We start from the raw sequence: 14556 nt of genomic DNA on the forward strand, positions 1-14556 counted from the left end.
AAGGAAATAAAGGAGACACAGAAATTATGTCACCCACAGCAATGTCCTAGTGGATTAAAAAGGAATGTTACTTCTGATATTCAGATGACATTTACAGAAGGTGCTTTGACTGTATAAAGTTCAGAATAAAACTTCAGCGGATGGATGAAGCTGGTATGAAGAAAAGCTGAATGCACATGAACAAGAAAGAAAAAGAAAAATCACAAATACATTATCTTTCAAAAGTAGATTTTGATAGAATTGGGTTTCTTTCCTGCAGTTGTTTACTTCTAAGTAATGGGAGGTATTAAGTAAAATTTTGTTTGGTTTAGGGATTTTTTCTGGTTCATTTTTTTTGGATTTTGTAGGAAATCTCTCACTACTTAAACCCAAAGCACCAATGCAAAGTCTGTCAGCATCTGAGTCAAAATCCCATATTCTAGGAATTCAGACTAAGGAAGTGAGAGCAGCCCAAACATGACAGACAAGCAAACAGAATGATGAGTTTTCTGCACGCTTACTGCTAATTCAGAATCCACTCTATACAGGGAACTAAGGTGGGAAAGTGCAAGTTCCTGAGCATTAATCATTGCTGTGAATGATGTTCAGTAAATAAAATCCAGCTTAAACAAAAAGCATTAGAAGTTTTAATGAATCAACCAACCATCAACCACTACACAAAGCAAGAATTTCTGCAAATACGCTCTCCCCTTCAAAACTCACCATTTGACTTAATTTCTCGTACGTAGTTACTTGGAAACCACCCTGTTTTTCCATTTAAAGTTCCTTCCCACCAGCCCCCTTCTTCCACTCTTGTAACATGAATAATATCGCCTTTTGAAAAAGAAAGTTCATCTTCATTTGTCTGTTGAAAATTAAACTTGGCTCTCACCACCAACTGATGGTTGCCGTTATCTGTCATGTCCTAATAAGAGAAAACAAAGAATAAAATGATCTTTAGAGACTTAAACAGTATTTCCACGAGCAAAACAAAAATGTCCATAAAATGGAAATAGCCTTTCCTCCACACACAACAGTCCCCAGACATTTTGACTCAAAAGCCTTTACAAGGAGCAATTTGGCATTTCCAGTATTTCTGTAATTTTTAATCTACAGATTTTTATCAGCTATGGGAGCATATATTTTACTTATTACAGTCACTACAAATCAGAAGGGGTTAATGGAGCTAAAATGAGAATAATTATTGCTCTCACGAAAAAAAAAATATATACATTTTCTATAACTAGCATAAATTGAAACTGCCTTTGACAACTACAAAGAAACAAAGGCAGAGAGAGTTTTTTACATTAGAGAGTTTTTTCCTAAAATTCTCTGTGCTGCAAGGAGGGAGAAACTGAGTTGGATTTAATTTAATTTTGGTTATATATAGAGTTTGCAGCTCAAAACCTTTTCCTTTTTTCCTGTAACAGATCAGGTTGGTGTCTTCCACAGCTGAAGGTACAAGTCTCCATGGCCTGCCAATAAAGGAGTGTTCTTTCACAAAACCTACAAAAGAGTTCTGCAACTTACCTTGAGCAAGTACTCCCAAATAATTTCTCTCGAGGTTAGCAAAGCTGGAAGCCTGCAGCAGTCAGACTTGCAGCTGTCCATATATGTTATGTATGCATGCTCATCCCCTACCATGGATGTGAAGGCAGATTATCACTCTGTTCTAACATCTGAATGTTCCTAAAAGTAACTAAAAAGTCTTTTGAATTTATGATTTTTAAATTCAGCATTTTGTCCTTGGATGTCAGCTTTGGGTATCTGCCCCATACAAGCATTTCACGAGAGTTTGGGCAAACACTTATGCTAAAAAAGTATAATACTTGGACAACTTCAAAAACATTGCACTGGAACTAAGAGAATAGCACTACAAATTGTATTTGTCTCTATCATAACTAAGGATCAATACCTGGACAGCTAAAGAAGTAGCTTAGTGAGAAAATGACTGTGTAAGCAGTCCTAGTCAGCTATCCAGTTAGATGCATTTCACCAACATGTTGCCCATATAGTTGAGGTGATGAAAAGACTGCGTGTTGTCACTAGGAACTTACAACATGTCAGTTTAATTCATAACCCCAGAAATCATGTTATTGCATCACAACTCAGAATGACTTTCATCAGTTAGCAGCTGTGGAACTACAGGAAAATGAGGGTAAACAAAACTTTGAAAACATGCAGAAAGCCCCAAGATAGTGTAAGTCCCAGTGTCTGACAATTAGATGAGCACATTTTCAGACAAGTGCCTCTGTCTTAGTCCTCTGCTTGTACATTATGTGCTTTCATCCTCTCTGCTCAACAAGAGAAAATGTTTTGGTTTAGTAAACTGTAGAAAAGCCACAAGATAAGCACAAACATTGCACAGTGAGATCAATTACTATGCTCTGCCAGTATGGCTTTCCAGCAGAGGAAATGAGTACAAACTTGGTGAGAACGGTTCCAAACAGATCATCTCCACCAACAAAACCCAACTAGGAATTCCCTGGGTTTGGCCACTAGCTCTTTTTCCTCCTTCCTCCACTTCTCTGCTCTAACTTTGCACAGAGCAACTCAGATCACCAAAGTGATAGAAACAGTGAAAACTTTGATTACTTCAGTGATCCAGCTAACAGCTAGTCACACCAACTGCTGCATCTGCAAAAGTGAGTGGGCTGTGAACAGCAGAATAGGAGCACAAATTAGTGGCCTAGGGCAAAAAATTGCACAGGCTTTGCTACCAGAGAAAACACATTACACCACACCTAAGAAAGCCACAAATAAAGCAGCTTTCCTTAGGGATCTGAACCCTCCTTGCAAACCTTCAGTGACTAAAAATACATTTTATCACAATTTTCATGAGGTATGCAACCCTGATTTCAGCTGTACTATGAAACAATGGCCCATAAGACTCAACTACCCAAAGGCAAGTTGAAGGATCAACCTTGAAATATAACAGAAAACAGGAACAACTACCACTACTGCCAACATTAGAAGTATCACCTTCACAGAGGTTTGAATCACCTTCAATCATCACCCCTAAACGCAGAGAGAAAATGAGACTTTTGCCTTTGGAAAATCAAGTCCTTTACACTGAAAAGAAAAACATAAATCCAGGAAGATACTGTCTATGCTGACAACATGGAGCACTAAAGGAGGAAAAAATAGTTCAAAGTTCACAAAAAGCTGCATGCATTTTGAAACATCATATGAAAAGCTGCAAAAACAAACTCACAGGCTAAAAATACAGAACTGAAAGAGAGGAAACAGTTACTTTGCTACACTATAATTTACTTTAAAAACTCTTTTTAAAAAAAAGGGGAAAAGAGAGGGGGGGTGGGGAAATATCACACACAGCATGTTTCATTCTTCCAGAACTTACCAAACTCCGATACTGTCCCTGAAAGAGTTTTGAAGTTCTACTGTGTGAAGACTGCGATCCCAGAGAATCAAAGGATTTTATCCGATGAGATGAGGGACGTGCACATACAGAGTCACTGCCCAGCCCTATGTCTGTAGGAGGGTGGGAAAAAAATAAAAAAAAAATTAGAATTTTAAAAATCTGCATCTATAACTTCTGTAATCTGCATCTTTAACTCTGCAAAATTCACATGCTTAAAGCAGATTTGATGTATCTGCAGTTATTCAGTAGTTCAAGATTCAAAAAATGATAGCAATAAATAATCTAAAATCCTGAGACATCGACAATTTCTTCTCCACACAGATAAGAAAACTACCTGACCAGTTTAGAGAGGAGGGTTAGGGTTGTATTTCTCTATTCCCACCCACTACCAGTCTATTTAAAGGTAATTAACCAGCATCATTTTAGCTAGTAGACAAGAATTTTGAAGGCATAAAACTTGCTTGAAGTGAAGCCAGCCACATCTGTTTCTTAGCTCTTCCCACAGCCCCCCATCTTCTCAATTAAAACATTCCTTCCACTGTCTTTTTTTCCTACATTCCTTTGCCTCATCCCATTTTTTTTTTTTTTTTGCCAACTAAGCTGGTTTGTTTCTTTTTTTTTTTTTTTTTTTTTTTGGAGGGAGGACTAGGAATAGAAGAAAGGAAAATACTGCTTCTCAAGTAAACAACACCCTCCCAAAACATTTCCCCTCTTCCACTCGTCTCTCTTCGAGAAGCACACACGTGATACATTCACCTGAAGGACTGTGTGCCATCCAGGGCTGCTGGGCTCCCTTATGGGCTGGGAGACACTGAGGAGCAGCAGGACAAGGCTCATCCCACCACCCCAGCCAGGAGTAGGGCAGCTGGGGGCACCAGGGCAGCCCCGGCCCTGGACACTGGGCTGGCACCTCCCCGGGATGGGATGTTGCCAGCCAACAAGGAGGGGTGTGTCCTGTGGCTTAGGAGCCACAGCCAGCCAGGGGCTGCACCAAAAGCAGCTCCCAAGAGCCAGGTTCAGGGCTGGCTGCAGCCTCCCACAGCCCTGCTGGGAGCCTCTGCCCACGTTACAGGGGGACAGGGGTTGCTCCTGCCTGCACCAGTGTCCCCCATTCTCACAGCCAAAGCCCCAGGAGTGGGCTGCTCCCAGGACTCTTGCACAGCTTTGCACAAGCATGGCAAGTCATTTCTTATTCTCATGTTTTCCACATCTAAGGAAACTACTCAGTGAGCATCAGAGCTCAAGAAGCCCTGAAAGCAATACAGTACTTTCTGTCCCAAACCTAGATGTTTTCACCACACTACACAAGACTCCCAGCTGCTCTCCTGGCTTTCATGCCTGTTACTCTCTTTCCCAGTACTTTGTTTTTCTTCCATATTGAGGTAAGCACACAACTGTAGTCTCCTAATAGTTACTTTCAGACTGAAGTAGACCATGATTATGCAAATCTGAATTATTTTTTGTCCAAAGGAAATAACATATACAGGGTTCAGATCCATGGACACCAGTGAATAAGGTATATCTCCTGGTCCACGACAAGCCTGAAGAGACAACTCAATTCACCTGAACTGGCAAGTCTTTAAACTTCAGCACAGCATCCAGCAGCAGAAGTGACGCAGGAGGAGGCAAAGGGTTTGAGACCAAGAACAAACAGCAGTACTGACAAAGGATGATCCAAGTCTGCAGTGACTGAGAGGAAAACACCTTCCCTGCTGCATCTTTTTAAATGACTCATTGATATTCTTTAAATATTGATATCATTTAAATATCACCATCCTTAAAAAAAAACCCCTATAAATCTACACTCCCCAGTCAAGTGGTGCAATACTAGAACTATACATATTGAGTATTTAGTATCCAGAGTATCCTTACACATGGAAGTAATAAAAGACATCGCACTCTGCGAAACTGCTTTCCTAAAAGCATTTAAAGGCCATGCTACTAAGAGAAACACTGGTGATTATGATCCATTACAAAAAAGTCATACATGACATGTTTTCACAGAATACCAGGAAAGAAATGGGATTGGATTATGGGCTTAGTTTGTAAATCATAACTATATGGCTAACTTTAATGCTCCCACAAACCTTCAAATTACCATAACCATCACTACCCAATAGAGAGTAAGGATTAAAAGTCACCTGAAACACCTCCATGTCCAGTTTGCTATGTTTCCTAAGTGCAGTCGCATCCAAGGACAGACAGCCACCTAATCCAGAATTACACCTTGATATAGCTTGCCTAGACAACCAGCATCAGATTGACTTATGACAGTGCAGCTTCTGGGCCACTCTAAAACACTATCTAAAATTTAAGTGGAATGATTCCTGAAATTTTCTCATTTCACAGCAACAGAGCTAATATGCCAACACAAGAGCATCTTTTTAGGCTTGAATTAGAAACTGCATGTGTCTGATGTGAAAACAAAATTATTACAAACAAACCACATGCAAATTTAAAGTATTTTCACCATTAATATCTGAATACTTTCAAATCTATCAGAAATGTTGATACATTTAGAAGGCTTGCAGACTCCATGTATCCATTACATTTCTATTAAAATACCTAATAAATAAATCCAATGAATTTCTCAATGGTATTATTGTCCAAAAAAATCAACTTTGCTACTAAAAACTCAAGAATCTTGAATGGCAACAGAATGAGCATGTTTAACAAATTTAATTTGGTAATTTTCTCACAAGCTTCATTATTCCTTCCATTTAAAGATTTACAGCATTTGTAAAACCCTTTCTCCCTCGTAGCACTGTCTCAGCTTGCCTATATCAGTTCCTTTCCCCTCATCTATCTACAAACAGCAACTTCTTCCTCGATCCCACCACTCCAGAGATTAATACTTCGATGGAGTGAAAACCCACAGAAGTCTTTCATCAGTAATCATGCCCATTACTCACATTTCTCATATTGTAGGAAGGCCTGTCTCAGAAGAACGTGTGTATGCCTGAAATTCTTTAGACCCGCATGGGGATCTGAAAGCCATCTTCCAATACTAGAGCAGAGAGATAGAGTCTAAAACGCTTGCTATACAACTATCCAGTTAATGAAACTTGTTTGGAAGAAGAAGAAGGTTTATGCTTGCTCCTAGGAACGAGGCAACACCACAGTTTGCATGTGGTTTTCATTTTTGGTTTCCATTCCACTGCCACCACATGCCCCCACGGTGAAAGGGAACAGCCCAGGTCCCTTCCATCCAGCTGCATTTGTGCCTTTTTGACATGGGTATTAATCCACAGACATATGCCAAAACAGCCACACTTCCTCTCCACTTCAATGAGGGCAAAGGCAGAAATGGCCAGTGTACAGCACCTTTAAAGATGGAGTGCACTGGTTTGCATTTGCACTTGCACATGAGATGAGAGACAGCATCTCCAGCTGGTCTAAACAGCTTCAAAGAAGTCAATGGTATTACTCCATGTGCATTAAAACTAAGACTTGGTTGCAAAACTTATTTTTAAAGGGTGCTTTCTAATGCAAGAAAAAAAAATAAGCAACCAAAAGATCTCTCTTGAAACAGACTAGAGAAGTTTTATAAATGTGACAATATACTTATCCCATTAGTATTAAATGAAGAAACACTTATGCATCACTGACTTTTCTATCACCTTCCTTTTCTTCCTCACACAAAAACTGACACCATGGTTCAATTTTAGACTGTCTCTCAGACTTTGGCCTGATGGCAGTGCTGAAACTTGCTTCTGATGGTGGAACAGGAAGAAACCAAAAGGGCCAACGTTAACATTTCTTGAGTGTCCCAGGGTCCAGCTGGCATAATTTAGCACAGCTTCACCCTACAATGATGGATGGACACCTCTCACCTGTCTGTTATTTCTACAGCTCTCTCCTCTCCCACCAAAGAACCTGAGGTGAGTGGTTGATGACTTCTAGCTGCTAAATGAATGAAATATGTGGCTTAAGGGATCAAAGACATTGGATATCCTTTTGTTATCGGCAAGAAAGGATAGTGCCAGGAAATGCAGGTTAGGGAGGGCAAAAATGTTGCCAAGCTGTTCAGATAGAACAATGACAGAATGGAGCAAAAGTCAACTTCAGTATTTCAAACATGGACGAAAAAACAGAAAAACAACCTAAAAAACAGGCCCTTTTTCTCAACTGCTTGTCAGCATAAGGGCTTAGCCTTAGTTCCACCACAAATCTTTCTTCCTGTGGAAGACAGAACTAGAGAATCCAGTGTCACTGCAAAGTTTTAAAAACATGAACTTCAACAAAAGCTCCAATAAAATGCTGCATATGTTCACCACGGGTATAGCACAGGTATAAATATACACAGATGCAGGGTGAAAGTAGCAGTAAGCCAGCACAAGACAGAGCAGTCTACTTACCTGCAGTCACCTTATTTAAAGCCACAAGAGAGCTAAGAACTTTGCTGAAATTCTGTCCCTGATACAGGTCATTTGCATCAAAAGTCTGGAAAAAAACCAAAAAAACAAAAAAAAGTAGTTAAGTCATAGAAACAAGTCTTTAAGCTTGTACATACAAACCACGACTGTAGAAGCTATTACATAATCAAGGCATCAGTCTTTTAGTGGATGTTATGAACCAGTAAAACTCTGGTGGATTTTTTCTCCTTAAAAAAAGATTTAAAACCACAACAAACCATGACACTTTTAAATGGAAAGATAATATAGCAACAACTGCATTTGAAAAAAACTGAAGAACAGAGAAAGTAACAACATCAAGTATCATTTAAGGTACAAGAAAGTTGAATAAAACAAGTATCAGAAAAAGAAGTTTTCCTAAGACATTTTGGCCAAAAGAAAGTTACCGGGTACCATTACTCTTGGCACACTCTTCTTTTTCTGTAGCAGTGCACAGGCATTGTACCTGATTTTTCATAATGTACTATGAAAATAACTACAAATACTTTAAGGAGCACTACAATCTACATGCAATCTCTTAGCATGTATCTTTACAAGATACAGAGAAAAGCAGTATTCCTGAACATCAATGAATTTTAAAAATAATTGAATTGCTTGAAAGATCAAGGATGAGGTTTGGGAAGGGGACAGATGAAAAGAGACGTTTATTTTATTTTTATGTTTTAACTGTGGTAATGCAATCCAAACCCTGAACTTGCAGAAAACACTCCAGCAACTTTCAAGCACTGGGTGATGACATTAAACATCTGGATTTTTTGGGGAAAAGAGGACATTTTTTAAAAAAAGGAAAAAACCCACAAACCCATGTTTGCCTGAGGTAATGGAAACACTCATCCCAAGTCTCTCAAAATCACAGCTTTTGCAATAGATTCTGCATAGGTTGAAAGGACTCACAGTACTCCTTTGTGCAAGACTAGAAAGCTGACAATAAAAGACAGCTGCTACAGTTCTTCCAACTGATTTAAGAAACAGAAAGAGATTTAGTTTTCTGCAATGTAGCAGTTTTTATCTAAAAAGTCAACAAAAACCTGTTCACTTTCCTGATAACAGACCCATCCCACAGACACTATCAGAAAGTCCTTACCCCAGAAAACAGCCTTCACAGACAGGAGAGGAAAAACTCATAATCCCAGGGGAGAAGCGAGAAAGGAACAAAGAAAGGCTAGTTTAACCCAAGAGAAGCAAAAAAGTTAACAAAAGCTATGAAAGTAACCACAGAAGGGGCTGCCACATCAGTTCTGACTGGTGATGTAATATCACAGCAAAGGTAAGACAGGTTAAGGAAACATTTAATGATCGCATTAGGCAGTTAAAAAAAAAAAACAAAAAACACAAAAAAACCCCAAAACAAAACAAAAACAAACACCACCTCCCACTGCATCCACAGCATTTGAGGCACCTGCATACATTAGCATGCACATTTCTCCCCCCCTCAGACCGAGGATCATCTCTGGTCCCAGAAAGCAGCAGTTCTAGCTGGGCTGTACAGGTGCCAACACCTCCCAAGCTCGAGTAGCATTTACACAGCTCAGAAAAGCAATGCCACACAACACACACAGCATCAAGCATTCAGAACCACACACCAGTATACTCCAAGCAGTTATTGCTCACATAAATTAAGTCAAATAACTATTTCAACAAGTTCCACTGGACTACAGATAATTTAAAATTACTTCTCTTAGTTATTTGAAGCTGTAAGGAGAGGCACCAGGGAATTGCCTAGATGTGAATTTTGTAAGGCTCTTCCTCAAACACAAGGAAGATTAAAAGACTATGTACACAAAAAAAAGGCATTAAGGAAATAAAAAAATAACAAAAAAACACGATAAATTTTATTAACAGCATAATTTATAAAGTCAAAACCAGGCTGGAGATCAGATTAACCACTGTTCAAATTGGGGAAAAGAAATTAAGCTGCTACGGAACAAGAAAGTATTAAGACTGTGAAATTTTCATTGTTACTACACGCTTATTGCGGTAATTTTTAAACAACTAAACTTGAAGTGTGAACAGAATCACAAAAACCTAGCCCTGGTCCTAAAAAAATTAAATACACTAGGACAGGTGCTCATGCAGAAACCAGAACAGGATCAGAAAGGGACAACAAGGGAGAAAGAGAATGACTAAGAAAGGGAACCTTTTTTTAAAAGGTTAAAAATTATAGCTTAAACTTACAAAAAGTTTAAAACAACCCAACCCTAAATCCATTTTAAGCTCACCTTCATTGTGGATTGTGATAGAGCCAAGAGCTCTCCAAAGTCAGGCTAACTTGAGAACAAAAGGTTGAGAGGAAGCCTCGTTTCCTGCTACGCTCAGACTATAGGGGATACCAAGAACAATTTGATTGGATCGTCCCAACACTGTACAGTGCCATAAAAAAACAGTATCCAGGACATGCATCCAGTCTGCTCCACAGGAAACAACACAATGGGAGGATGCAAGAAACATTTGCTTCCTTGTGATTTTACATGGAGCAATTCTGACAGGAAGCCACCCTCAGCAGCTCATGGTCAGTATGTTCAGCAGCAGCCTACAATAAAGGGGGAGGGGTGCATGACACCCTCCAGAGGGATCTTCTTCTAACATAGCAGATGTTTAAGAAATAGCCAACTAGAGAGGTAAGAAGTGAGGGAAAGAGCATGTGTTCTAAAGTTTTGAGGCTAATTCTTGATTATAAAAAATCCTTATCTCAAAAAAGTACCCCTAAAAAAAACCCAAACCAAAAACCAAAGAAATACACAACCCACCAAAAAAAAAAAAAAATCCCACCAGAACAAAACAAAAAGACAACCAAACACCACCCCCCCTCACCAACCACTTACACCCATACCCTATCTTAGTGGCAGTTCGCTCATTTCACAATATATCTGAAAATTTTGACAGAGTAAAAGCATCAAACAGCCAGAGAAAACAATCTACTCCAGTTTTTCAAGAAAAGTCTGACTTGCATGTGGCCTGTAATCTTTATGATGGAAGATTATGGGCACATCAGCCGTAAAACTGACTCTCAAAATTTATCTTGATGTTAAAAAGAGTAACTTCTCATTCAGTGACACTGGATGACAAACAACCCCCCTGCACCATACAGCACTCCCAATTCTTCAATTGCAAGAATCAAAGCTGAATTTTGAGATCCAAATATCAAGCAAAACTATTTTTATAACACAATATATTACCAAATAATAAGGTCTGCATACTAAATTACCATCTATAATACTGGCATAACTCACTTTTCTAATCACAGCAGAAGCACAATATGAACTCCAACTTGCACATCCTTACAGCACTTTAAACCTAAAACCACAAACACTTAGAAAGGTATTACTTTGCAAATATTAAGATTTGTCTTTTGAACAGTATGCAACAGGTATATATATACAGGCATAAAACAAGGCTTTATGGGAAAAAATACTTCCAATATGCCCTTGATTTCCAGGCAAACAAAATTTATAACTCTGTAGAGACTCTACCTGTGATAAATTCACCCTCTTGTTCATTCAATCCTTACATTCCACCAAGAGTCAGATTAAACATTAATAGGAATACAAGAATAAAACCGTCATAAATCAGATCAGATGAGGACCCAGCTAAGCCAAATCCTTTGAACAAACTATTTAACTAACATACCTTTGTTTTTAAATACCACAGAATGGTCCACGTGCACATATGCCTTACATAAGCGTTAAAATGAGAGGAGGAGAATGGGGTGATAATGAGCGTGATGGTGTGTGTCTTCCCAAGTTACCCCTAGGAGTGATGCAGCCTGGCTTTTCTGGAGATAGCTGAACATCCATCTGCCTGCTCATGGGAAGTAATGGATTCATTCCTTGTTCTGCTTTGCTGCCATGCACAGCTTCAGCTGTACCCATTACACCTCCCTTATCTCAGCTGGGGAGTTTTCTCTCATTTCTACCCTTCCCAATCTCTCCCTCACCCAACCAGGGAAAAGTGAGAGTGTGGCAGCCTTAGGTTGCGCTGTTGGATGCGCTTGAAGCACAACAATATCCCAGATGGATATTCTGTTCTAAAGGCAGACGACATCAGGCCAACAGTGACCTATAAACAGCAGTATCCATAACACTCAAGAGCACTCTGGCACTTTTGGTCACTGACTGCCAAGGCCTGCCAATTGCCTGCCCCCACCCACAGATCCTGGCTTCCCTTTCCATACACCACACTAATTCCAAACACACAAACCTGGATTCCCACAACCACATATGCATTTTCTGCCCCCAGATTTCAGCTGGCTACACACTTTACTGATAACAATTTTATGACCTCTTCCAGGTCATTAATGAAATGTTAAAGAATGTGGTCAAGTAGCAATTGCAACAAAACCCCTACAGCAAGATATACACTGGATGGTCATTCTGCATTTGCAACCATAATGAAGTGTATTAATAGGCCAGTTTTTAAACTCACTTCTTGAGAGCCATTTTCATTTTTCCATCACTGACATTTCTTCAACACCAAACAAAATACCTTAGAAATTCATTTCATCCACATACTGGCTGTTCAACTACCACATCCACTCCCCGATTTTAAACAAGACTAAACTCTGCATGGATCTGCTTAAACTCCATAATGTTCAAAACTCCCTGAATGTATCATTAGGGCCATTTTAGGTCATCTAAACCACTAACTCTCAGTGGATGGAGACTTTTGTTCAGTGTTTCTCATTTAATAGCAATAAGGAAATAAAATTAACATAAAAATGCTTATATGCTTATCCCTCTATCCCTGCAATAACCAGTACCTACTGAAAACAAAAAACATTAGCAGAGAACTTGATGAAAGAAAAAGGAAATAAGAAAACAAAGCTGAAAATATACCTGGCAAGAGCAGACTACAGCACGCAGTAAGCCTGCAGCAAGATTCTTTTCTTCAAATCATTTTTAAGGCCTCATGTAACCTTCATAACCTTATTTCCTCCTTCTAGACCTTAAAGTCAGAACCCAGTTATGGAGGAAGTATTTTTAAAATAAAGGTCCATCACCTGATAAAGCAAGGTCTACAACTGGAGTCAGGAAAAAAATAGGGGGTAGTTCAGTCAAGCTTTCTTCTGACATACACTTTCTTCAAATAGGTCTTCTACAAACCTTAACTTGCTTGTATCCTTAAACCAGCAGAGGATCAGTAAGGTTGTATCTAACAGTCCTAGCAAGAAAAGTTCATATACTGGTCAAGAATAAAATAGAGTAAAATAGAAACGTTTTTCCTTGCTTAACTACTGCCTTGAATATACACAGGTACAGTATTCCCAGTGAGTATTAACACTTAAATCATCTGACAAAAACAGGTGACAGCTCTCTTGAGAGTACTGCATTGTCAACTGCAGCAGCTGAGGAGCTGACTGAGGAGCAGCCCAGGCATCCGTGCAGCACAGACAGGGCAGCCGCTGCTGACCTCACCAGCCAGCCCCAAAACAAGCCGTAACCCCCGGGCTGTTCGTACTAAACCAGCAGGACACTTTGAAGCTCCCTTCTGCAGCCTCGGGCCCCTCGTGCAGAAGATTAGGAGAACATTGGCTCGCTCACGCAGCGGAAATGAGAGGAAATGAGCAGAGAGGCTTTGACAAAGCCCAGCGTGACACCACAACGTGTCACTCCACCTGTTCCTACGGCACACACCGCAGTGTTTCTGGCCACGGTGGCATCAATAAAGAAGTGGTAGGAAGAAAAATGCAACTCACGTTTAGAAACCGGTGATATAAAACCCACTAAGAATCCCACTACCTTGCTTTGTTGTGCCACTGCCCCCAGGGTGGCACAATCCTTGCAGCAGCAGGCCAGAGGAAGGCACGGAGGCCATCCACGGCTCACCCTCCAGTGATGACGCCTAATACGTCCAAGCTGACAAAAAGATCCTGTAGGTAAGTCCACATGCAAATCACAGATCTGTTCGTTTATTCTCACATTAGGTCAGCTCTAAGTGGTGCTGCAGCTATTATGCAGCAGCTGCTGCTCGAGCTGTGCATTATCATCTGAAAGCTGCAGCAGTAAAAGAAGAGATAAGAAAAGCAGGGAACTATGACAACTGAGAGGAAAGGAAGGGGTGAGGGGAGAAGAGATGACTACAAACGTTCTGGAAATCTCTATGAAGCATACTGTTGCCCAAATGTAGCACTGTACAGCACAAAGGAGAGCAAAAAGAAAAGAAAATCTGTTTCAAAAACTAACAGTAAGATAAAAGGAAAGGTTTGCAAATAACTGGAAGAAGAGACCTGTAGTACAAGATTTCTGTGCCATTTGGTAACATTTCACAAGAGAAACATCAGTGGTAAACAAAAAACTTAAAGAGGTGGTCTGGAACAAATTTTGCTGCTCATATAAACCTGTTCCTCAAAAGTAAAAACCTAACTGTACTAAAAGCACTACATCACCTAGAAAGCTTTAATTCCAGCAACTAGTAATACTTTCAAGGCATAACATGTTATCTACAAAACCAAGCAGAACCAGCTGTAAAAATGTATACAGAAGTCTGTAGTGTCTGTGTGCACATCTGTGTGTGCATGCATCCAGATAAACATTTAAAACACAAATCCAAAGAGGACAAAGGTTAAAAAACCTGGTTTAGAGTCCTAAAGCTTTCCATCTCCAAGAATTTTTGCCCAAATCAGACACATCAATGCACTAGGAATTCCACAAAGCATTCATTTCAAATACTAACCAACATTTTACCTAAGAAAGCGCTTCAAAGTAAACTTCTAAAGATTGCCAAAACTAAACATACACAACCTGTTTTCCATCAACGCAAGCAAAAATATCTTTTTAAAAAAAA

At 39.6% G+C, this 14556-nt stretch overlaps 1 protein-coding gene across 5 annotated transcripts in view; it reads right to left on the reverse strand.

Annotated features, from left to right (window-relative positions):
- Positions 1–14556, reverse strand: part of ARHGEF7 (Rho guanine nucleotide exchange factor 7) — a 115782-nt gene that overhangs the window by 64073 nt on the left and 37153 nt on the right. For 4 of the 5 annotated variants that reach the window (XM_066176752.1, XM_066176757.1, XM_066176756.1 and 1 more), the window contains exons 3-5: positions 7720–7804; positions 3341–3471; positions 703–904 (exon numbers count right to left, since the gene is read on the reverse strand). In XM_066176752.1, coding sequence (XP_066032849.1) covers positions 703–904; positions 3341–3471; positions 7720–7804 — 418 coding nt within the window. Of the gene's footprint in view, positions 1–702; positions 905–3340; positions 3472–7719; positions 7805–9995; positions 10063–14556 lie in introns of those variants that run through there. The other variant, XM_066176755.1, reaches the window with a different exon arrangement.

The sequence above is a fragment of the Chamaea fasciata genome, unplaced genomic scaffold, assembly GCF_029207755.1.
Source record: "Chamaea fasciata isolate MVZ Bird 193981 ecotype frontalis unplaced genomic scaffold, bChaFas1.0.hap1 SCAF_2, whole genome shotgun sequence".
Taxonomy (NCBI): Eukaryota; Metazoa; Chordata; class Aves; order Passeriformes; family Sylviidae; genus Chamaea; species Chamaea fasciata.